The sequence below is a fragment of the Patiria miniata genome, unplaced genomic scaffold, assembly GCF_015706575.1.
Source record: "Patiria miniata isolate m_02_andy unplaced genomic scaffold, ASM1570657v1 HiC_scaffold_1, whole genome shotgun sequence".
Lineage (NCBI taxonomy): Eukaryota > Metazoa > Echinodermata > Asteroidea > Valvatida > Asterinidae > Patiria > Patiria miniata.
The window spans coordinates 9,321,034-9,347,087 of record NW_024037047.1 but is presented as its reverse complement, the minus strand read 5'-3'; the positions used below and the strand labels follow the sequence as shown (position 1 = coordinate 9,347,087).

At 40.5% G+C, this 26,054-nt stretch overlaps 3 protein-coding genes across 4 annotated transcripts in view; 2 read left to right on the top strand and 1 right to left on the bottom strand.

Moving 5' to 3' along the window:
• The window catches only part of LOC119722373 (TM2 domain-containing protein DDB_G0278163-like), a 22,082-nt gene extending 18,592 nt beyond the window's left edge, over nt 1-3,490 (top strand). For both annotated transcript variants that reach the window (XM_038192458.1, XM_038192450.1), the window contains exons 2-3: nt 67-762; nt 1,394-3,490. In XM_038192458.1, coding sequence (XP_038048386.1) covers nt 116-762; nt 1,394-1,523 — 777 coding nt within the window. In that variant the 5' untranslated portion in view covers nt 67-115 and the 3' untranslated portion in view covers nt 1,524-3,490. The remainder of the gene's footprint in view (nt 1-66; nt 763-1,393) is intronic.
• Nucleotides 2,683-14,468, bottom strand: LOC119722351 (flavin-containing monooxygenase 5-like). Its single transcript, XM_038192421.1, has 7 exons — nt 14,363-14,468; nt 6,966-7,133; nt 6,366-6,848; nt 5,985-6,040; nt 5,278-5,674; nt 4,661-4,905; nt 2,683-4,361 (listed from the first exon to the last, which is right to left on the bottom strand). Exons 2-7 carry the CDS (start codon nt 7,084-7,086, stop codon nt 4,047-4,049), a joined length of 1,617 nt encoding a protein of 538 aa, XP_038048349.1. The 5' UTR covers nt 7,087-7,133; nt 14,363-14,468; the 3' UTR covers nt 2,683-4,046.
• On the top strand, nt 13,074-26,054 carry LOC119722345 (ATP-citrate synthase-like). Its single transcript, XM_038192407.1, has 20 exons — nt 13,074-13,360; nt 15,757-15,882; nt 16,390-16,554; nt 16,817-16,908; nt 17,428-17,507; nt 17,773-17,903; nt 18,038-18,156; nt 18,789-18,999; nt 19,457-19,583; nt 19,707-19,831; nt 20,287-20,352; nt 20,528-20,634; nt 20,927-20,979; nt 21,393-21,508; nt 22,207-22,311; nt 22,498-22,721; nt 23,167-23,248; nt 23,736-23,846; nt 24,166-24,296; nt 24,579-26,054. Exons 1-20 carry the CDS (start codon nt 13,178-13,180, stop codon nt 24,682-24,684), a joined length of 2,460 nt encoding a protein of 819 aa, XP_038048335.1. The 5' UTR covers nt 13,074-13,177; the 3' UTR covers nt 24,685-26,054.

Sequence of the window (26,054 nt, the reverse complement as noted above, 5' to 3'; positions counted from 1 at the left end):
ACTACTGCCATGGAAGGAAGTTGTAATTCAATTTAATAGTTCGCACTATTAAATATTTTGTCCTAGGACAAAACAAATTGGACAGAGAGACTTATTGAAGCAGCGCCTTCGTTGGATGTACCCTGCCCTCTTCCAGAGACCGAGGGACAAGGCTGCCGACACAAGACCCACAATGCCTAGGCACCATGGACACCATCATGCTGCTCACCACCATCACCACGCTCACCACAATCGTCATCATCACCACAATGTTCACCACCATACCCACGTCTCGTCAATGGGCACACCAATGGGTGCACACGTGGTCGGGGGCCGGGTCGGGACACCAATGGGTAGTGTAGTTGGTTTGGGAGCCTGCCTCGGAACGTTCGGCTTTTTCTTTCTCTTCAGTGGAATTATGATGATGTCGTTTGGGTTCAACTTCGCCATGGGCTTGGGAATTGTCGGTTGCATCTTTTTCATTCTGGGCCTATCCTTGATGATGGCTTGCGTTGTGTTTTGTCGGAGGGGACGTATGCAACAACAGCAGCAAATCGCACTGAATCAGCAAGGGGTGACCACGTTGGTATACGGCCAGCCTGGGGCACAGCCACAAATAGTCCAGCCAGTACAACCTGGGGCACCACCTATCATCCAACCACAAGGTCCAGGGGCAACTATCATGTATGGACCAGGGGGACAAGTGGCTTATCAACCACAGATCCAGCCCGGCATCCAACCGCCACCTCAACAATATCCAGCGACCATTCCCTATCCACAACAGTAAGTTGTGTTTTAAAACTGAATAATTATTTCTGGAGTTGTTACCAGTTAGTTGGTAACCAACATTAGGAAGCTTGTTAATTTATAACACCTCCCCACAGGGTCTGTATTTTGATTGGCTGACAGCAAGTCACATGGTATTCTTGCTGTGCATGGCCAAAAAGACGAAACAGCAGCTGAAAAAGTACTATATAATACAAATGTGTCAAATATGACTTCAAAACAAAACAACGCATTTACAGGCTGAAGAAGATAAAAGGTCTAAAATTTATGACATCACTTTTTTTCACACTCCCTAGGAAGCATTTCTTTAAGAAAAATGTGGAAAAGAGACAATGCGGAAATTGTAAACATTTTGCAGTCAGTTATTCCTCATCTTGTGTGTAATGTACATGTATATCAAGGAACATAGACGAGGTGTGGGGAGGATACCTCAAAAGAATAAAGAAATCTCATTTTCTGCATGACTAGTGCCTTATCAATAACAAAGTGACAGTTAGGAGATTTTTAACGTAGGGCTTTATAGCTCGGTCGGTTGAGTACCCTACAATTTTTTGGAGGTTGCAGCTCGTAGGTTCAAATCCTCTTGTAAAGTCTCTTCTCAACCTGATTTGTTTTTTTTCTTTTGAAGGGATCCTTCTGCTATGACACCCAAACCCTACCCCTCAACTGATTCAACTGCACCTCCACCGACCTATGAGGACGCCGTCAACTCAGAAAGCATACCTGAAAAGGACAATAGTGGCCCAGCAATGGTATAACTAGCATTTAAATTTGGTCCAAGGTCGTTTAACGTTGTGACCTTGTCTCAGTCTGAACACTTCCTCATCCTCTCAGACATAGAGTCAGAGATGGGCAAGGTCATTAAGGCAGCTTTCCTCCATGATGAACTCTGACATGAGGTCAACTCACGTAATAACGCACACAGTGTTCTGCATCTACGCATAATTAAGATTAGCCATTTGGGCTTGTAACAAGAAAGAAGAGCATGAAGTCACATAACCTCATATGTAGACACATGCCTTTTTAAATTTATGTACAAATATTAGATGCTGAACTCCTTGGCCAATTATGATGGCTACTTTGTTGAGTTTCTCAAAATTGCAGAAAACAGTTCAACATTCAAAGTACTCATATGAAATAGGGACAAGCCCATGTGAAGCTACAGTGGCTGGCTTGTATAATCCTGAATCCATCCAAACGGTGCATAATGGAGCTATTGGATTTTGATGGAATTTGGGGTTGTATGAATTAAAAGTTTCCATATCAAAGACAAAGTTTGTGTAAAACATTCTTTTTGGGGGGAGGGGTCTGTCATCATTGATTCTGATGAAAAGTGGCTGGATTGTTGCCGTTGTGGAAATAAAAAGGACATTATATTATAAATTATTATGAATTATTAAAATCTTGATTTTTTAATTGTTTTTTAAAATTTCAATAATTCTCCAAAATATTCATTTTGCCATATATTCATAATGAAATGTGTCAGCTCCTGACAAATGACAACTAAGCGAACATAAGTCGGCTACTAATGTGTTTGTGTATAGCGGAGTTGTTTTTGTTTTCTGCATATATATTGCAAAAGAACATTTTTATATTTTGTGTCCAATTTCTCTCGTTTTATTTTCTATCCAACGTTTGTATATTTTTTTATACCTAAACTAAAATACCACAAAACAACTGTAAAAATAAGGTGTTAGACACTCCCTCGAGTTCCTATTAAGAAAAGAGGAGAGTTCGTTAAGGTGTTCATGACACGACAGGTCTTTACCTTGGCTTCTCAATCTAGAAATATCTTTTATATTTAAAATTTTACTCAAGGAGGTGGTGTCCATAAGTTTGCGTGAGAAAAATTGGTTTCAGAGGTCATAAATTCTTTCGTGCAAGTGAAAATTGTGTCATGTGAAATTAATTTGATTATTTTTTTTTAAGTCCGATGTTATTGCTTGGTAATAATAAAACAAATTTTCGTTTCAGACGGTCGTAGCATGTCAGTAAATATTCGAAAGTTCTTCTTTTTTTGTAGCAATTCCTAAATTATATTTACATTGTATATACATTTGCATGTTCGCAAGTTCATAAATTAAAGCATGCAAAGCAGTCATTATAGTTCATACATCTTACTGTATTTTCAAAGTGACTTCCCTAAGAACATATTTCTGGTGCTGCCATAGAACTCAAATGTATACATCTTGTCAATTTGTAATTCATCAATCATATTACATTGTAATTTCTTTTAATTTTTTTTTACTTTGATCAATATTGAAATATGAGCTACATTGGTAACTTTCGATGTTTGGTCCAATTTTCGGAGATGTAGTCAACGCTGGGTGAAATAATACTTAAAAGTTTATCGGTCCAATCTTCCATGATCAAGTTGAACGCTGTTTCAAAGGAACAATTCTCCACTTGAGTGCGACCTGTAGCTATTATCTTTTTAGTTTACACAAAATTCTTCACAATATGCAGTATTTTAATGTTTGATCCGTTTGTATCTATCTCGGTGCTGTGTTTCTATGTGTTGGTATTTAGCAGTGTGTATTCTTTCTCGTCTATCTTAGTGGGGATAATTGTTTTTAGGAATTTCTTTATAGGCTCACTTTCTCGAAAATGCATCCATGCTTTCTATATTTTTTTAAAATATTATTTATAAACAATTAAGTTATATTTTGCTGCTTTATTGTCTGTACATTGTTATTAACACAAAACGAAAGTATGGATTGTGGAATCGATGTTTTGTTGCATTGATTTTGTTTCCATTGTGTACCCACACAGCAGCTGGGTGTCGCAACTCCAAGGCTTTTGTCCCCGATCCAGTCTGGACATACTACTGTACCCCACCCTGCCCTATTTTTATAGGGAAAAATCAGTTAGACTGTTTGGCTTAAACCAAATGGCGACTCTCGTATTTAGTCTACATCCAATTTCGAAAATCCGTTTTGTTTTTGATGACTGGCAAATTAATAGGTTACTCTGTTCTTGTTTGATTCAATTTATCCTTACCTAGCCTATTTGAACATAAATCAAAAATAGGAAACACTTTCTGTTTTTCGCAAAAATTGTGTCGCTTTAAAACTCATAAAAGTGACAATCCCCACTTCTTGGTTGGGGCGGCCTGGGGGGTATGGGGGTCAAGTTCGATCCTCCATTTGCCAAACAATGCCCTGGACAATATTGATCATCTTGTACCATCAGTCTCAGGATGGAAACCTGACTCATGTTCGTTTTTCAACAGGAGTGTTTTTCCTTTTTTTCCCATCAATTAAAGGGAAATTTGAATGGCATCAGTTTAACACGAGGATTAAACTGATAATAAGTACGGTTACAGCTATCAACATGGCCACGGTGAGGGCGCCACCAGTCGACGGCCTCTCCACCACCCTGGTCCTGGTGGGATTGACGGTATTTGCCCAGCCGTTGATGATAGCGTCTCTGGCCCCCGCCCATGGGTGGGGCCCGTTGAGCCGGTAGAAGGGTGGGTAGGCCGGACCCAAGAATGCACGGAGAGCTAGTTTGGGGTCAGTCAGGAGGAGTCTGGTGAAGTTGGGCCGTGCTCCAATCCTGTCAGCCAATTCCTCGCAGTATGGGATTGGTGGGAACTGGGACAGAATTTTCAAAGAAACTCATTTCAACAAGTGGCTCATTATTATCATGGGATTACCATTTCTTTCAATTTTCATCTGTTCCCAAATTTAAAAAAAAAAAAATTGCCATAGGCCTAAACAAAGAAGACAACATACATACAATTCCCCACCGACCCCACGCCTGCCCACAAATCGAAACCAGAAAAACGGAACGTGACGGTACGTAAAGTGCACCCCATGCATTACTTGCATTTTGATTCATACGGAGGCCTCGAAAAGCTGGATTTCCCAATCAGTACCGTGTAATGACTCACAAAGATACGATGCTTCCCGAACTTCTTAAAGTACGCCTCCTTGCGTCTTTTCACGTCCTCCATCCTCTCGTCTATCCCAGGCAGCCGAGCGTTCCCAAGAAACACCTGAGCAACCCAGCGTGATTGGAGCTCGAATAGCGGGGTCTGGGCTCCCAGAGTAGACACATAGCCCACGGCAGCCAGCGTTGGGTGGGTACGGCGTGCCGGCCAGACGTGCATGTACAACTCCAAGTCTGCGAAATTATCTGTATTTCATGGAAGAAAAAAAAATGACCCACTAACTTTCCCACACAGCAAAAACTCTTGCTCTATTTGTGATTGGCCAATTCAAATAACACAGCATTCTGATTTCTGAGCTGATCTCTGCATTTTGTCAGCGACATTGTGCTTTGAAATCTATTATAAAATTGGTAAGAGAATCTACAATTTTTCAAAGAAAACATCTGGCCTGAGAGGAATACATCATCTCCAATATTACATTTTATTAGAGTTTTGAACATTGCTAAGAATCCGAATAATTGGCTTTTACACTGATTCGCTTCTTGTACCCTTTTTGCGTCGCAGGTCGCACGTTTCAAGATGTGAAACTCTTTTTCGAGCTTCAAGTCTCTTTTCACCTGCAATGATGGAGTTATCCTCAAAGAACGGAAAGTTGAGATTGTAGCCTGTAGCGAAGACTACCACATCCAGCCCATCAACCCGAGTCCCGTCCTCAAACACCACACCGTCCCGCGTGAACCTCTCGATGCCCGGCTTGCACCGCAGGGCCCCGCAGATAATACGGCAATGGATCTCATCGTTCACCATGATGTAGCCTTCAAACAGCCGCCTCTTACATCGCAAGCCTAGGTTATCTAGATCGAAGCGGCCCTCGAACATCGGTCGAGCGGCCAAACGTCTGATGACCTCCGGGAGCTTGGCCTTCCAGCGGCTGTTGGAGTAGGCATCGATGGGCATTCCGCCCGGGCCAAACCGGCCGATCACCCAGGCTCCATCTCGCATGCTCAGGTACACCTGAACAACAGGGGAAAAAGTGTGTTTTTTTTAAGATAGATTATACACCTTGCCGTACTGTATTGCAGCCCAGATGCTTTAAGAGCATGGTTTCACGCAATTTCTTAATATACATAATCATTTCTTAAAACCGCCCGCCTTAATATACAACGGGTGTCGGAGGTGTTCTTGATGCCATCTTCGTGTGTCTGGTTACCTGACTTGCATGACGGCTGGCATCCACAGCTACATCACCAGCAGAATGCGAACTGCCTATTGATTAAAAAAAGATTTAAATACACGCACATGCCATCTTCGTGTGTCTGGTTACCTGACTTGCATGACGGCTGGCATCCACAGCTACATCACCAGCAGAATGCGAACTGCCTATTGATTAAAAAAGATTTAAATACACGCATTATAGTTTTACTGAATATCAATGAAAAGTGCTTAATCTGCGCTCTGCGCGGAAGAGAATAAAACCAAAAATCCGTGCGACATCTCCATTTTATTTGCAGAGGTACTGAGGTTTCCGTTTCACGGGAAGGAACCCAACTTTTACCGGTACCAACACTTGTCTTCTAATTCTCACTTTTATATGTAGCCAAAGTAACTTGGTATGACAAGATGTGAACTGCAGTAAGAAGAGACCAACAACGGGTAAGTGTTGACGATTAGTAATTAGACAGAGAAAAAACTTCTTCTTTTTTACCAACAACAAGAACGGTTTTTCCGGCAAACTGTTCTCCGCTCCGGAATCGGTTGCTGTGCAGGATCTGTCCACGAAACTCCCCCTGCCCAGGGTAGCTAGGCACGAAGGCCGTGTTGAACAAGCCGGTGGAGACGATCACCGCATCGAATATCTCCGAGGCGGTGGGTCCATCCAGCGTGCCGCTACGGCATCTTGGCCGGGAACACACCTCCCATCTCCCCGTAGCCTCGTGGTCCGCGCTCGGTGCCACCTTCATCACCTCGGTGCTTAACCGGATGTGCTGGTCCAGATTGAAGTGTTCGGCATAATTGCGGTAGTACGTGAGGAGATGTTCTGGGGTGAGGTAGGGAGGGTATTCCTTAGGAAATGGAAAGTCACTGACAGTCATCATCTCTTTGCTAGAGTTACTCATCAGACATTGATAGATGGTGCCTCCAGAGATACCGTCCAAATTGTCCAGCTCCTGGGTCTGCCATACTCCGCCTGGGAGAAACAAGTTATGAAGTAGAAGTTTAGACAGAATACTGGCTGATACTTGCTTGAAGTAACACATTAATTTAATATTAATAGTGGTTTACACATCCATGGCCGTAAACTCACCGAGTTGTTCATTTTTCTCGAAGCAGACGGGTTCTAGCCCAGCCTCAAGGCACGACTTGACGGACATTAGCCCCGACACTCCCGCCCCGATCACCGCTACTCGCTTCACTGGTATCGCCATCCTCCGTTACGTAACGAAACACCCTGTAGGCCTACTACTACTATTTCCTGCAGAAAATAAATATTATAAGCAATCTGTACGTCCATGGTACGTCAAAGGAATCAGCAGCATCGATAAACGTATTTTGGCCTTTTTTCCGAATCGTGGATAACCCCCCCCCCCCCAAAAAAAAAATCATAAAAGATATTTACAAACTATACTAAATGCATGTTCTCGATGAATCAGTGATCATTGCCTAACTTGATCGAACTTTGTCCTATAAGTGAAAACGGATAACCGAAATAAAAATGGATATTAACTGTTTTTCCCGACCGTCTGCTTTCTCTTTACAAGAATGTAAAAATGTGATTAGCTATTCAAAAGAAACAAAATTAGCCGATGTTTTTTCCTTTACTTCCGACAGTTCTTTAAAGGATCTATACACTTTAAACGTTCAAAATGATGCTGAAATTTGTCTTTATGGTCTGAAAGTGTTATAAACTATGTCGGAATAAAATTAAAACTAATTTAAAGACAGATTGGATAAAGGGAGGACTCATAATGGCGCTGTTTAAAAGTATTTTTTTAAATGAGTTGTTATATACGATCACAAGCAGGTGGTTTTTTTAACTGAGGGCGGGGCGGATGTCAATCACAATTCATTTAAATAAAACTTTAAGCCAGAAATCTTTTCAAAATATATCTGCATAATAGTAACAACAACATCCTTATTACGCCGAATTCTTGTGGGCTACATTCCATTTTGTTGCGGGAGAGAAAATAATGACATGGAATTCTTGAAAAATTCGAAAACAAACTCGTTGCTTTAACAAATTAAGTCGTGTATTATTTCAAATAATGGAACGGCATGGACACACCACATCCGTCTCGCTATATTGTTAGATATTGAAAGGTGATACGTCTTACTCGTCCAGCCGTCATATTAATAGAGGTCACATCGAGGTAGTGTTATCGGGAACTCTGGGCAAAAACAAAGGAATCTGCATCCGGGTCAACCGTAAAGCATCAGTCTAACTTGACAAAAGAGGGTTTCAGCCTTTTTGTATGAAAACATGCTCAGTCATCTAGAACACCACAGATAATAATTATAAAGATACATGTATACAAAAACCACAATTTTTCTGAGTAATTTCGGGTTACTTTATTATTATTCATAATGCCGTGCAGGGAAATCCCCTAAATATGTACGCTGTGTAGTGTTATCGGGAACTCTATAGGCGAAAACAAAGGAATTTGCATCCTGGTCAACATAAACTTGACAAAAGAGGGGTTCAGCCTTTTTGTATGAAAACATGCTCAGTCATCTAGAACACCACAGATAAATATAAAGATACATGTATACAAAAAAACCACAACCACGGATCCTACACACAAGGATTAACGACTCGCCCAACTCCTGGTTAGTTTTTTAGACGCGTGATAACGGCCTGTACTGGTTGCAAATACCATGAATACTTTCCAACAAAGACCACTGCGCGCGGTGGCTTTCAGATTTGCAAGGCTCTTCGCCCGATCTGGCATCGAAGTCTGTCAAGCCAGAGAATTATATTTTTGAATATTCATGAGTCTACGTTTTTGGTCTTTATTATTGAATTCTGATAAGTGATAACTACATAACCATGGTATCGCCGAGCACAATATCTTTAGCTTTAAGATGAACAATGAAAATAAAAATGTCGCTTTTGTTTCATCGGTTCGGCATCCTATCTCTATAAAACTTTTTAATAAAAGCCTAATTAAAAACGAAATTTGGGTAAAAGGTGTTCTCCTCGAAAATTGATGTTTATTTCCCGGGTAAATACTTCATCTATGACGACAAAAACTGCACAATACCATTTGTTATATCCTGAAGTATTTATTTTTAAAATAATTTGGAACAATTATATCACTGGTTACCAGTCTCCTCTCGGATAATCTATAAAATGATGTTGTTGGTTTACAAAGCTCTAAATGGCAAAGCCCCCTCGTACATCATGGACATGCTTTCCACTTACAGACCCTCCCGCACTCTCCGATCCAGTAACAAGCATCTACTACATGAGCCAAAATCACACCGTATTTGGGGAGACAGGTCATTCTCTGTAGCAGCACCACGTCTGTGGAATCGGCTACCTATTCACATCAAAACCTCAGAAACCATTCAGTCCTTCAAAACAGCTCTCAAAACTCACCTCATGTCGTTAGCTTTCAATTAATCCCTTGCATTTATGTTTATTTTGTTTTTCTGCTCTTCCGTTGCTTACCTTACTTTGTTTAGTTTGTTTATTAATTCATATTGATTTTGTTTACCTACTTTTGCTGCTGTTTTGCTTGTATACAATTATGTATAGCGCCTTGAGCACCTCACGGTGGATATGTTTGCGCTTTATAAATGTCCAATATTATATTATTATTATTATTATTATTATCTTAAATAAGAAGCAGTTTTACTTGCAGCTTTATGAATATTTCCGTTTTAGATGTCGTGCGATAACCCAACACAATGGCACATCTGGAAAAGTCGCGATTACGCGCCAACGGTTATTAATGCCCGTAAATTATCACGCGTCTAACCAATTAAGGCAAGTCCGCTCAGTGCATTTTGTACTAGAGCTCAGAACAGTCGTTTATCCTGGTGTCTAGGATCCGTGCTTAAACTGACTAACATATAATTTTGGTTACTTTATTATTCGACCGAAGATCATACGTCCACACAATCAAGTTATCCTATCCTAAATTCATATTTCATCCATTTTATTGTCAAAATCATTGCTAACTGTGTGTGTTCAAGACAATGTAAATTACCGGGGCCGGCCGTCCGGGCAGAACCCAACCACCTTATCTCGAAGTGCTGAGTAAGCAATGCACTACTATGGGGTGGTACGGTACTAACCATAGTACAGCGTACATTTTAGGGGATTTCCCTGCACGACATTATTAAGCAATTATTCCGGTCAACTCGGTGGGGGTTATCGCGTTGTCTGCCGTAATGCAGCACATAATTCACACTCAACGCTACAGCTGCATGTACGTCATTAACTACGCTCTCAAAACACGAATTAAAATTTGGTTGTGGTCAAAAAAAGTTGGTAAAAATACCAACAATGTGTATATTATTTGACCAATGTTGGGTACACATTACCCAGCGTTGGGTAAAATATACCCAACATTATTTTGGTCAAATTGGAAAAATTTACGCATTGTTGGTTAAAGTTTTAACCAACTTGACTTGAGAGGGTACTATTATTATTATTTATTTTGCGAAATCTGTGGTCGTCATCATAATTAATAAACCTTAAAGGACACCTGTCCTCCGACCGACATCGGGTTACACGCAGAGGTTGGAGTGAGATTTGAACCTATAATGTAGAGTTTTGATGAGATCTTTTCGTAAACCTGCGATCATGGCTGCGATGTATGTTGTTCCGTTCGTTGATGTTATTTTGCGCCGGCTATAAATTTAGTGTCTAACACCCAGTGCCTGCTGTGTAAACGGCCTTGACATCTGGCAGAACGTGCGTGAGAGCATTTAATAGCTCCATGGTGAGAGGGATTTCCCCGCCAGTGACACTTGACCACAGCTGGCCGGTGGATTTCCCTCCCGGAAGAGATTTCTTCACTTTCCCTCAGCATGTTCTGATCTGTTCCTTGCTCTATGTCGTAACTAGCTGGCATACCATGCAATCGGAACCATGCAATCCACGCTATGAGCAGAAACTTTTCGAGTCACTTCAGAAACTTTGAAGGTTCTTATAGTGTTATTAACAGTTGAGCAGAATATGCACTTAATTTTGATGTAAATTTAATTCTATTTCCAGTTCACGCCAAACTATAAGATGGATTTCTACTCCAGTTCCCCAAGAATCCACTGAACCCCCGGTGCATACCCTAAAGACTTTATTTTCTCACAAAACCGTGATATTCATACGGATGCCTGGGTCACTTTATATGACATCCAAAACCAAAACAATTTTATCAGAATCCTTTCACTTCTTATATCATATCATTTTTGCTCGTTGCTACAAATCGCGATATCGCAGCATACGCGTCGTATGCTCGGCGGCCCTTTAAATTTGGGCGCAGCGCTCCCTATTTCGGAAGGTAATATAAATGGTATTACCTACCCCCCCCCCCAATAAAACCCACCCCAAATAATAATAACGTTCAGCAATTTTCGACCTCAGTTTATACCAATGTGTTGTCAAAAAACTCAACAAAAACTTGAAGTTTTGCAATATTATTATATAAGGATGTTCACACTGCAATTTTCAGGAACCTAACCCGTCACATTCCTGATAGCCACAATACTACTTCCGTTACTAAGAAATCAAGGAAATAATTACCAGACACAATGGGAACTAATGCAAATAGTCATATTTGTAGACTTGTCCAAGTCTTACAGCAAACCGGACCGCAAATTTTATTGTGTCACTATACCCGGTAATAACAAACCAAAACTCAAATCAGAACATTTGTGGTTTTCTGTATAAGATTGTTGTGCCCAAAATCTGCCCCCAAACAGGACTTCCTTTGTTTAACTGTTTCAATAAGTATCCTTCTGATAATATCCTGTGTACTTTATAGCGGACACTATAAGGGTCGGGATTATGAAAAGGAAACCCCGAAGGCCGAAAGGGCCCATTGAGCCCGCAACCATTTCGAGGTTTTGTATTCAGACAAAAATCGCCTATGTACCAAGAAAGGTATTGTTTGACGGACAATGGCCGAAAAAAACCTCTTCAAAGTAAAGCGGATAGGTCGCATACTTTTGTCACGAAATGGCAAGACGGACCTCACAAACTGAAGTAGCTCTTCATAAAAAAAGTTTTTCATAATGAATATAGAAATAGGGGCTTCATTTTAAAAGAGATATAATTCTCCACTGTTTCGGACCAAAACAGAGGGTTAGGCCCAAAAAAAGTCTCCGGTTTCTGGTATGCGCGTGCGTCGCCGTAGCCATGCGTGTCGACAAAATGAAAAAGTTTTTTTTTTCAATGAAAGATGATGTCTCAAAACCGCCAAACTCACTGGTTTAACTGGAATCCTGCTGCTGCACAATTTTAACGTGTTTTAAGATGGGGTTATGATCGAGAATAAGCTAATTATGTGGCCTCTCTGGTCTCCCATAATATTTGCACTAAGTTTAGTCGGGCACCATTTGCAGTCATCAGCCGACATTCTTTGAAGCAAAAAAAACAGGTAAAAAAAAAAAGTCGCGTCGCCGCACCACTTTTTGGGCAAGCTCCATACCAGAAACCGGAGACTTTTTTTTTGGCCTTAGGGTTACGTTTTTAAAGTTCTGTCCACGGATCATAAAAAAGGTGTGAGTTCTCCCAGCAAAACGAAAACAATTCAATTCACATACATGTGAATTGTTTTCGTTTTGCTGAAAGAACACTTACCTTTTTGGTGATCCGTGGACAGAACTTGAAAACGGTGTTTGTGTTCACAATTTCGTAACTTGAAAAGTACTTATTATTATGATTGAATAATTTATGTACTAAGAGAAAGCTTATTATAATTGGGCTTTCATAATCCTAGATTTTGAAAGTGCTACAATCATCATGTATCCCAGAAGTTCATTAAATAATTGGTCTTGCCATTCGGGCTTCCTTTGTATTTACTCACCCTGTATGCGCTATCACATTGAGTGCTAGAGTGTTGCTAAGCAACGTCATGGTGCAGAGGTCCAGGTCCAACCTCTAGAGGCTCTAGCCTCATGTCATGATAAGGGTTAATTAATAACCAACTAAAGATCCGGATGTGACCTGTAAACACTTTAAAACTGACCTCCCTGAATGAACCCGGAACTAGGTTTTGAAAACCTTCCTTGGATACCAGGATACCGTGCCTATAACTTGGAAACGCACGGAGCGCGGCGGGGTACGGTCCAGGGCACTGAGGGCAGGCAGGGGATCATCTAAAAATAGCCACCACAAGTCATGATGCTTATCACATCACTTTGGCACGTCAGGAGATGTATAAATAAGAGCATCCAGGCTAAGCGACTTCAAAATCTCCCACAATTCGAAGCTCACAAGAGGTGAAGGGAGATCGATTCCCTGCGATTTAATTACTTTACTGCCAGAAAGTGCATTAATTTGAGTACATAATGCAGAGTGGTACCCAGTCCCGGTCGGCGGTTTGTAGCGAGAAAGTCATCAGTGAAGTGAGCGGAAAGCGGCTGTTACGCCGCCGCGTCCAGAAGCGAGCAGACGGCGCTAAATGTGTGACAGTAGGCGGAAGGACGGACTGGGACGAACTTTGCAAGCAGAACACATGGCTACGGACACAGGTATATAGATACATGTACCCTATTATGCAGGCCATCAACGTCTTAACACAGCAGACAAATATTGCTCGGCAAAATAATGTACCGGTACAGAGTTAGTCCATGGCAAAAAAGGGTCATATTTAAACGGCAAGCTTGTAGCATGATTTATTTCTTGTGCTTAATGCAATGTAATTGTAGTCAGGTCCTTCTAGATTTGGTTCAATGGACATTCACGATCTTCCACAGTTTGAAGTATTCTTATTTTGTAAAATCAAAATTCAATGCAAATTACTTCTGAATGAAAACTGAGAAATACTTTTTGGACAACTTTATGTTTCAGTGGCGGGGTCAGCCAGAGGAGCTGGAATTGAAACGTGTTGGAAGAAAATGCAAACTAAAAGAAATACATGTAAAAATTGTCAACTTTGATTATCAGCCTCGACCTCGGAAGTAACATAATTGCGAAATCGATATCATTCCAAACTCCAATAATCTGTCCATCTTTAAACCATATCGTGCTGTAAAAAGTCCGGTGAACAAAGTAACACAGCTAAAAGGGGGGGATTCGAGACACGCCCATCTCCTCGCTAGGTTTTTTTTTTTATCGAAAGCGGACGTCGCAACCGCCCCCCCCCCCCCCCCACGCCCCCCCCCCCCCCCCCCCCCCCCCCCCCCCCCCCCCCGCGGTAGTATGCGCGCGCGCCCTAGTGTGAACAATGCACATGGTCAGGATTTAAGTTCTAGGTCTGGAACGGTAGTAGTAGGGTAGTAGTAGTTTTAAATGTTAAAAATGAGGCCATATATGACCTAGGTCACTTTGCAACTCACTAAATCAGTGAATTTCAAGTCGGAAAAAAAATGTACCGCCATGCGCCACAGCATGCACACTATCAAAAAAGTATCAGCGTATGAAGTGACTGACGGTAGCCTAGGTATTCCATCCCGCCCGAGGGATTAATGATACATCTCCCAGACCACCAAGGCGCTGTTTATCTTCTTGCATAGAAGTGACGTCACTTTTACCTGATTACCAGTGCCTTGTCAGTGTTGTCTACATTTCTTGATGCAGCAAGACTCCAAGAGAAAAATCCTTTCCAAAGTGCTTCCGGTATAAATACGAAGAGCGCGAGCGCGCGGATGGATTGTGTATAGCGCCCTCACTTGTCCCCAACAAGTCAACTTGACATTGAAGTGAAACTGAAACAGTGAAAGAATACGCGAAAATTTTGTGGAAATAAAACAACATTTTTTGCTATATCTGTAGCCTTGGACACGTTAGGTTGGGCAGTATTGGTAAGCTGACAGTGACACAATCAAGAAACAAAATGTGCAACTTCGTTGTAAAATTGTTGGGTAAAAAGTCTTAAAAAAAAAAAAGGGAGTAGGTATACAAATTACAATACAATGCATTCGCATATTCGGGGCTTGGACTTGGTGCTTGGCCTTGGGTAATCCGAGTAACTTGGACCCAACTTATCGCCTTTTAACATTCGGACATGGTCTGGCGGGCTTGGGTAGCTGGAGTTACCCAGCCCTAAATTTTAATCATTGGGTTGTCATTCCTAAATGACAACCCAATGATAAAATTTAGGGCTCGGTAGGCCTAAGGAAAGATTCCCATATCTGGCCATCAGTAATTTTTCCCTTAAAATTTAAATGACTTATCACAGCCATCAGCAGATAAGAAAGTGATAATCCTAAACAGTCAAAATTAGCAGTGACAAATTTTCAATTTTTGCTGAGAAAACACTTACACATTTTCAGACCAGTCACAGGGTTTTGTGCACAGGTTTACAAGTGATGTCCAGATATGGGAATCTTTCCCTGGGTAAACTCCAGAAAATTACAAAAAATTATTGTACGCGAGCACAGACATAGTTCTACCGTCATGACCATGACCCTATTAAAGTGTAGGAAGAATTCTGATCCATAGACAAAGTCCGTGCTGAAGTTGATCATCATCATCATGATCAATTTGCCATCTAGAGCAAAGGCTAGCATGGCTAGAAAACAATAGCTTGGGTGAAGTTGTGAATTTAGAATGAGAGTCCCAAATTGTTGAACTAGGGTAAAGTTTGCACAGGGCTCCCCCTACATTTGCAACAGAATTCCGTGCTTACGAAAACCATTCTATGGCTAAAAACAGCACCAGCGGAAAATGTCTGCACTAACCCTGTTACCGTACTCATGCACCCACAAGTCTAAATTCCTCGATAACCTGTGACAAGTGCCAACCGTAAGCGCAGAATTGTCTGCTACAGCAACAAACATTTCACTCTACATTAAGCAGAGCCGTGAAATGAGGATCAGGCTTACAGTGGAAATGCATTCAAGTCCCTCCAACAGTTTGACTGAGTGAGGAGCAAACTTGTGCACGGCTCCATTGTGATCACAGTTTCTATCTTGATTCATTGCAGTCTGGTTTGGTAGTCAAGCCTGATCAATCCATCAAGCGAAGAAAACACTTGGGCCTGATCCAGCTCAATGTGGACTTTGACACGGCAAAACTCTGGATCCAGGAGAAATTGGGATCCAAGGTGAAGGTAAGAAAGTCCTCAAGTAGTAAGATTGATCGCTGTAGTGTAGAGGTGGAAGTTAGGGATAGTGCCCAACACTTCAAATGAAGAAAAAGGTGGGGGACAAAATCAAACCAACTTTATTGACTCTTTATTTCTTTTCCAACATTTACTTGGATGCAAAGTTGAGACCCTGAGTATTTCACTAGTCAAGTTTCGAGTCCCATTCAAGGAAACTTCATTCCGTTTTAAAGAAAGCTTTTCCCCTTACATTTTCTGATTAAAGGTGTGGACATGTTTTGAGAAATGAAAAAATTGGAGTCCAAATGGTTTACTTACAATTGAATCATCTTTAAGAGTGTTGATCCTTGCCATAAATAATACAAAACATTACCTTAAAATGTGCTTACTTAAACAAAACACCTGCAGCATTCTGGATTTGTTCTATTCGCAACAGTGTAGTTTTAACTTCCGACTCGTGCATTTGTTGTTTTCCGTGGTTTTCTACTTGCATTTTCCTGACCTCTGTTATAGGTGGATGGCGTTGAGGGCACCCTCAAGCAATTTCTGATTGAGCCTTACCTCCCCCATCAAGAAAATGAAGAGTCCTACCTGTGCATCTACTGTCACACAGAATCCCATGATGCTGTGCTGTTCCATTCCAAAGGAGGGGTGGATGTGGGAAATGTGGATGAGGAGGTATTTTATTACTTAGTTTCTTCAGGTAATAAAGCTAGGTTTTCCAAAAATTGCACATAGATTGATTAGATGGAGAAGATCGACTTTTGAAATGGGAGAAAATCCCGAAACAAAATTCCAGGGCAACCAACGGAGTCAAGTAAGGACGTAAAAGCGTTATCCACATGTTGGCCTGGGTGGAATACAGTACTTGATCTCAACCCCAACAAAGTTTTGAAAAGCTAACTATGGTGTATTTTTTGTTGTTCTCTTATAATGATAGGCTGACCATTTGTATGTGGGATTGGAGGAAATGCCCCAGCAACAGACAATTCAAGAAACACTGCTGAAGAATGTTCAAAACACAAAGACACAGTGAGTAAACGAAGGAACTTATTGTCTCAAAGACAGTGTGGCTTGTTTAGAATTGGGTTTTTTTCAGCTACAGATATTCCTTGACCCAAAAGTCCAGTCCTAGCCGCAAAACAGCCAATGTGAATCGTCTTTCAGTTGATTCGGTAAACTGTTGTCATATTTTCTTTCTCTCATTAGGAGAGGGATGCAAATTTGAATAAACTCAGGTCTATGTCTCTTTCTGAGCTTTTGTATGGTTATTTCTTATAGAGTACAAAATCTTAATGCAGATTACTATTGATGCCAAAATTTCACAGCCAAGAGATACTCTTAGCACGAACGAGATTTTATCAGTCCAAACATTTTAAGTAGTCAAAGAATTATCCTCCCTTATATGCAAGTGTAGTTATGTTTAACCCCCACAATTCATGTAGGTATTCATTTATGTTTTGCAAGATCTTATTTCATTTCGAGGTAATAGGTAGTAATACACCGCTTGTTCTAATCGTGAAAACAATTTTGTGTTTTCCTGCATTTTAGAATGTTGTGCAGTTTCATCCAGTCTCTCATCAAGTGTTTCAGAGATTTACACTTTACATATCTGGAGCTCAATCCATTGGGTAGGTACAGTAGTCCACAATCAGCCAGAAGTCAACCTTTGTGAAATGTAGTCTTCTTCTGAATGGCCTTTTTCCTGAAATTTAGAAAGTTTGGTTCCAGTTCCATCCAGAAAATTCTTCACACGGAAAATTCAAGCTCTTTCTCAAAATTTCCAACCGTGCCACAAAAATTCCACTTTTGGCTTGCTACTAATAGATTAACCCCAGCAGAGAAAGCACTACAAGCTATTGACAGTAATTGTCTTGCACCTTATTTTGCACACAGTGGTCACAGATTCTGAAATCCACATCCTGGACGTCGCAGCCAAAGTGGACTCCAAGGCCGCGCCCCTGTGCAAGGAATTATGGGACGGAATTCAATTTGCGCCGTCGCTGTGCCGAGACCTGCATCCTGAGGTGTGTACTCTTTACGTTTCTGATTTTATTTCAAGAAATTGAAGATAGTTTTCCATACTTTGTGTTGAGTTTTGGATTATTATATTTGTCAAGCTGCACATTTGATATGCTGTTTTCTTTTGTTGTGATTTTAGGAGCTGCGTATTGCCCAACTTGCTGCCGGCACACCATGCTCTATGAATCTGACGATTCTTAACAAAGCTGGTAGAATCTGGAGTCTGATAGCCGGTGGTGGGACCTCTCTGGTCATGAGGTAAATCAACCACAATCTACCCACCTGTTTGCCTATCACAGACCTAGGATTTCCCATTTTAGTGTATCACAAATCAAATTAATTAAACTGACCTTTTGAAACAGAATTTTTCTTCAGCGGTAAACCTTAGTATTTTTTTTGCGATTTCCAATATAATTTACACCTTGTTTTTTCCTCACAATGGAAAGTTTGAGAAGTAAATGTTTTACAGAAAAATTTATGCCAAGCCAGCATAAGTAACTTCCCAACGTCATGAGAATGGGAGACTTTTGAGAATGGTGGCAGAAAACACAACGGTCCTTTTCTATTGTTTTCATCATTTTGAATGTGCGGAGTCTCAAATGTCTCCCATTAAACCAAACCCAACCAGATCATTAGAAATCCATCAGGAGGTTTTGGAGGATTTTGTGGGATTGAGGACGGTAGAGCTCGTCCTCTATTGCTTTACCTGGGGCGTGGTACCCCTTAAAAGTTGAAGTACAAAGAATGTTGCATTTGGTTCCTGAACAGTGGAGGATTTTTTAGGGTTGAGGAAGGTTTCTTGAAAAAGTGTCTTGACTTTGGGTAAAGGAACTTGCAAAACTCACTAATGTTAATCCTGATACTTCCTTCATTTGGCCGTTCCTCCTCAGTGACACAGCAGCAGAGCTAGGTGTGCGAGACGAGGTAGCCTGCTACACCCAGTTTTCTGGCCGCCCATCCGCAGACCAGATGTACGAATTCACCAAGACGTTGATCGATTTGATGGTGGAAGTGCCACACCCTGAGGGCAAGACGTTCATCCTGAGCAGCAACGTCGCTGATATGATCATGATGATCAAACTCAAGGTTGGACCCATGCAGGTGAGGCATTTATTAAATTGAATCCATTGTCCCCTTCTCTCCCCCCCCCCCCCCCAGAAAAAAGGGGTGTGGTCAGCATGATATAAACTTTTGTATGTACAGAGCTGTAGCTAGCAATAGCTCTTTTTTTTTTTTTTAACTCATTTTCCCATTTTCATTTGCTTTGCATAACTAGCATACTCGACCGTTCTTACACAGCAGAGTTCATAGTCGTAACATTTTTAACCTTTGTCCCTCACACATTGATCAGACTTTGCTTTTTTGCCTGCCTTATGTGATTTTCTAAAGAAATTGTTGCAGAAATTATCAGCCTAATTTTTCCAACACAAACCTTATAGATTGCAATGTTAGATATAGCTCAGTGTAAATGTGTCCTTTGTAGTCGAGTCTACTTTCCTCAATTCTGTTTCTGTTTACAGTCCATTCTTATGTTTCCCCCTCTTTCTGCTTTCTCTAGGGACTAATGAGAGCTCTGCAGGAGTGCAAAGAGAAACTCAAAACCCACAAAATCTCCCTGTTAATGCGTCGGGCTACGTTAGCAACAGTGTCTAAGGGACAGATACCATCAGCTCTAACTGAACTTGGTGAGTCGGTACACTGTTCTTTCTTCAGTTACTGTCCCACCTCAGCCTACACAGTCTGTCATTTTTCTCATTTTGTTTGTTCACTAATAACGAACTGCACTTGTCTTGTTTCCTGACTCCTAGGCCTGCCTGTCCATATCTTCTCCATTGCGGTACCCATGACACACCTCATACAGTGTGCACTCGGGCTGCGTGATGTCGAGACTGGCGTCGATGATACAGATAAGATATGCCAACCAATGAACCAGGTCAGTTTGGATGTCATTCTTGATTCATCTGAGCTGTCCTCAATTTGAATTCTCTGTCTCTCAGTTTGTCTCTCTTTCAAGTTGTCTGTTTGTTGTGTTGATGTCTGTATCTTATGTTATATGCCTTTGAATGCTGAACCTCATCAGGGAATTTCAAGTTTGTCTGATATAGCTCTTGGAAAAAAAAGTACTTTTTTGATGCCCTTTTAATTAGTTTATTGCACTCTCATGAGACACCTGTTATATCTACAGCATATTGGCAGCTGTTGATCTAAGCATAACTACAGAATCTGAGGCATCTCAATTTCATATCCATTTGTCATTCCCAGGGCAGTAGTTGTCCCAAGTTTTAAGATTGTGGAATAAGAAATTTGACCATTTAGTGTTTATCTTGCAAATTTAGCCATGTTATATCAGTTGTGCTTGATGATTTTCATTTATTTATTTCACAACAGCAAGCAGAATCCCATGAAGTCATTGCCAAGAACAACCTTGATGAAATCTTCAATGGAGACACAAAGGTATGTACAACTATAGTTTGATTGATTGACCTTAACGAGGGGTATCAAGTTCGTTATGTTTTAAGCTGCTCTGTATGAGGGGAGCAGGGGCTGTTTGAATCGTAGAATCATGCTGGAAAGACCACGATTTCAATCTCAGGACGATCGATCATTTTGCATTTTTTTTTTGATACAGGTAATAGTCGTTGGGCTAATGACTCAGGCTGTACAGGCCATGCTGGACTTTGACTTTGTCTGCGGTCGGAAAACACCGTCAGTTGATGCCATTGTGAATCCAGGGGGGTAAGTACATCACAAATTTATTGTTTATAGCCCTTGATTTTGCATTCCAGAAATGACAGTGTTTGAATCGTTGTCATTTTAAATGCCATTTCCCTTCAAATAGTGCCAACAAAAATCTGCTTCACCTTGATCAAATCTGTCGTGTAGTTCACGTCGATATTAAACAAACTTTTCCATCCATTGAAATTCCCCAGAGTCACCACCAGAGTCACCACCACAAGGGAGAAATGTTTTCAAGGTTGACTAACTTCGTCAATTAATTTCTAATTATTTGTTTAAATTTTTTTCCTAGTGAAGACAAAGAAGAGAGTTTCTTGTGGGCCGAAGGTCAAGTCAGCATTCCAGGTAGATCACACTTTAAATCCTTAAAATCAGACTTTAAATGCAGAGTGGCAAGAATGCATGTTTTTCTGCGGTTCATGACTGTCTGATTTCATTGATATCCTTCCAACGTTTGCCGTTAATAAAAATTAAAAGCACTGCAGAAAGCATCATGCAGCAAGTTGAACCTTGAGGCTTGTTTCCCAACATTTAATACTAGTGACCGAATTTCTGTAATAACTTTATTTATTAAAACATATTTTTAAATAAACTACTAAAAAGAGAACCGCCAACATAGGGCTGGAAAGCTCAGTTGGTAGAGCACTGGAACGGCAATCTGGAGGTCGTAGGCTCGAACCCCGCCCCAGTCAATTTCTTTGTTCAACTTTAAAACATCTCAAAAATTGAAGTTTTTTCAATGTATTTTTGATGGACAGTGTACAGCAGCTTAGAGACAGCAATGAGTAATCACACCGATGCTACCGTAGTGGTCAATAGTGCCCCAGGCAGAGATGCGTATCACTGTGCTATGCTGGCTGTCAAGTGTAGACATGTAAGTTCCTATATACAACTCAGTTCATTCATATATGGTCCACGTTTCTAGCCTTGATTCTAATCGTCCATATCCTTCATAATCCACCAGGTTTTGGAGGGTTTTGTAAGATTGGGAAGGTTCAGTCTCAGCTTGGATTGCTTTATGTTGAGCTTGGTGATTCCCTTGAGCATTGAGTTAATCCCGTGTGCTTGAGAATAAGGCCCATCAGACTGTAGGGAAAGTAGAAATATCAAGGCTTATAACAATTAATACAAGCTTTGCCTGTCCTAACGTATGTGTGAAGACAGTTCTCCAGTCAGTAGTGACAATGCGTGTGTCCATTAGCTGGATAGTTTACCAGGAATTGATCACTCTTTCAAAGATAAATCAGTGGAGATTGATAATATCATTGGAATTTTGGGATTCTCTAATTTTTTGAAGGTAATCACAAACTATCACAGTCATTGGTTCCACATTTGAAATTAGGTGCTGTGATAATTTCAGAAAAGAAAAATAAGCTTGATGGTCAGGGGTAATATATTTGTGAGTGCTTGTCCCCCCCCCCCCCCCCCCTCAACCGCTCCCCCACCACCACTTCTCTTTCCTCCTTTTGCCTTCTCCCTGTCAATTGCCCTCCTCACTCTCGGCCCAAATTTGTTTAATCGTTCACAAATTCACAAATCATCTTTAACTTTATACTATCCATTTTTTGTCAGATTCGTTGCATTCTGATGATAGCAGGCCACATCCCAGACCGACAAACAAGAACTTTAGTTCAGATGGCCCACAACAACGGAGTCTTGATCGTTGGACCCTGCACAGTAAGACAGTCAGGAAATTGGAATTAAAAGAAGATGTTTCTTTCTTTTTTGGAGAAAATCAATCCATCTAAAATACCTCTTAAAGACAGATCACTCTTCCAAACAATTCGTAGATACTTCAAAATCTAACTCAAAATTCTCTATCCAGTAAGTAATTTGTCCCTGCTACCTTTGTTCCCCTTACAGCCCGTACACCTCATGCAAGTTAACTTCATCAAGCCCGGCAGTTTCCGCTGCAACAAGTTTGGTACCATCGGCGGTTCGTTAGATGACCTGGTCTCATTGCGGCTGTATCGGCCTGGCAGTGTGGGCGTGGTGACACGGTCTGGTGGGCTGAGTATGGAACTGATCATCTACATCGCTAGGAACACAGATGGGCTGTATCAGGGCGTGTCGCTGGGTGGCGGAAAGTAAGTTGGCAACCGTGAACAGTTTTCCCTGTGACACTGGTTTGGTGATGTAGTCCATATAATGACCTGGGCCACATTGACACCGAAGCCGCTAGGAAGAATACATTGCTTAACAAATTTATGTCGGCAATCGGTCAAGAAGTAGTTAAAAGCAATATGCATCACTTTACTTTTTGGTTAGTACCCTGTGTTGGCTAAGCATATATTGTTTGTGCTTGGAAAATGTCATCACCTCCATGACACTGTTGCCACATTATGACACAGTATGGCACAGACTTTATCACACATTGAAGTAAAGTCGTGTGATCAGAATGGTGGGGGAAGCGTATATTGTGTCATATTAAAGTGATGGAGATTATTTCAACACCAATTTACAACAACTTTAGTATACATTCTTGTGCCAGGGGAGAAAGTGTCTAAGATTTTTTTGTCTTGTTGTTTGTAGGTGCACTGGTTCCTCGTTCATGGATCATTTGATGTCTATGCAGGCAAACCCAGACGTCAAGATCTTGCTGCTGCTTGGAGAGGTGTGCTTTCTCATGTTTTATCATTTCAGAGTTGTAATCCATTCACTGACAAGTCAGGTGACAAGTCAGGTTACAAATCAGGTGACAAGTCCAGTGACAATTCAGATCACAGGTCAGGTCACAAGTCCGGTCACAAGTCTGTGGTGACAAGTCAGGTCACAAGTCAGGTCACAAGTCAGGTCACCTGACTTGTCACCTGACTTGTCACATGTCAGGTCACAGGTCACATCACAGATAACAGGTGTAAACAAAGACAAAGGAATGCATTTGTCACAGCTGAATAGCATGCCACTTGACTTGAGATTGTGTTGTGATTGATTTTAAAAACTGGATACTATTTGTTTGATACATTCTCCACTTTTAAGCCTAAACAGATCCTTTTCACAGAGTTGCCATATCTTCCTAACCAGTTTTTCCCAACTCAACCATCCCATCCGTGTTGGGATTATTTTCTTACTTTGTCATTTGTTGTGTTTGGTTCCAATAGTTTGGTGGAAGTGAGGAGTATGACATATGTGAAGCTCTACGTAGCGGCAAGCTCAGCAAACCAATGGTTGCCTTCTGCATTGGCGAGTGTGCCGACATGTTCAAATCAGAAGTAAGTCACAATAATTATACAGTTTCAACCCAGGATATTTCTCTTTGCTAATGTAACAAAGCGCAATGTGGTTCCTAAAATGGACTTAATGTGATCAAAAAATTGCTGTTTTACACAGATGTTTTTGAGTTGTAGTTGTAACCAGTAATTTCTTTATATTTTCTCTTGATAAAATTTGTTTAAAGATCTTCAGAGAATACAAGCATGGATGAAATGGAATTGCACGTTTTGCAACGAAATTTAGGATTTTTTTTGTGGGGGGGGGGGGTAGATGTTCCAAAAATTGTTTAACTATTGTTACATTTGATTTTTTTTCCAGCCGGGTTATTTTGGCCACTCAGGAGCAGGCAACGATGTTGCCTTGGAAACAGCTGCTGCTAAAAACCAAGCTCTTGCAGAGGCTGGGGCTATCGTGCCGAAAACATTTGACGAGATTGGTGACAAACTCCGGTAAGTACGTAATATATTGTGCCTGTTAAGCATCGACCCTTACTGCCCTAAATCCATTACATTCCACATGTAAAGTTGCATAGAATGCGCCAAGCAAACACAAAAATTGCTCAACAAATACAGGTAGCTTACTCAAAAGTCTTACAGTGTGGCAGTTATTTAAGAGACATTTAATAGAGTTCCCTTTTTTTTTAACTGTTTTACTTTATAAAGTGACATATTTCTGATGACTTTTGTATGTAATAACTATTCAACTCTCAATCTTGTTTTGTTTGTGTGCAGAGAGGTATACGCTAGCCTGATAGCTAAGGGTCAACTGGTACCCAAGCCTGAACCACCGGTGCCGAGCATACCAGCCAATATGAAGCCAAGGAAAGGCAAGAAGTAGGCAGGATTCAAGACCATACCCATCCCCCCCCCCCAGCATCCCTCCCTTTTGCCCATCCTTTCCTTTACTTTTCCAAAATCATAAACAAAAACGTCCTAAAGTCATTAATTGTATTATTAGACCATTTCACCCCATTAGCACTTAACCCTTTAGCAATTGTATTACATTGTATTACATTGTATTACACTGTATTACATTGTATTACATTGTATATACTGCATGAATCCATACAACCATAGAGTGCTGGGCGGTTTGGGGCGGTTTGAGGAGTAACAGGCAGGGCAGTTTGGGGCGGTACAAGGGCTAAACGGTTAATTGAAATATCCCCCCACTCCTTCATTTTCTTTTCCAACATCTGAAAAAAACTGTCCTTAAGTGATCATCTGCATTTTTATGCTATTCTAACCCATTTTAATTTTCACTTGAAATATCCCTTTTCTGGAAATATATATTTTTTTCAAAGTATTACATACATTGTCGTAGTTGATAGTACTGAAATTGGGCATTTTTGGATATCACATGAAATATTCCAGCTGAAAAAAACTGAAACCGAAGAGACAGAAAGTGATATCATTGATCTGTCACATTATGTACTTATACTGAAATTCCAAAGTATTGGTTATTAAGGTTAATTTGGATTGTGGAATTCCGGTGGTGAAGTGACAAGAAAAAGTTGATTCTTAGTTCATCTGTTTTATTAACAGGTCACAAGTTAAGATTCAAGTTCTAAAAGTGTAATTACAAAAATTACTACTGATTGGCATCACTCGGTTCAGATTTACTTGGGGATAGTGGTTCAGTCTTAGGTTTGTAACAGAATGTGAATGAAATATTGTATGGGCCACTGTTTTTGTTACTTTTTTGTATGTCGTACTGCACATTGTCTTTCAATTCATCAATATATTTCAAATGATTTAATAATATTTGTAAAGAAATTATGATATAGAAAATAAACTCTATTTTCCTAATGCATAATCTAAAAACCATTCACAGATGTAAATATTTAATAAATTGTTACCATTTAAAGAATTTAAATTAGTTTTGGTGTTCAGGCCTTTAAACTATTGATATAACCTCTATACTAAAGATATTGTACATGTACATGTAGATGTACTAAATCAACAGAAAATTGTGCACATGAAAGCAAACTATTTTATGTTCCTTTTGGTGACTTAATGCAGTACTGTTTCAGTCTCAAAAATGAACAAAGTGAACTGAAGATCTTAACTTTTAGCTTTTGATAGTTTTGAGATTTGAATTTTCAGTGAGGTTCGAATTTTGATAGTTTTAACAAAGATAAAACCAGAATATTTAAAAGATTCTTTCTTGGACCTTTAATTTGTAATAAAACAGAAAACTTGTGTAGTGCA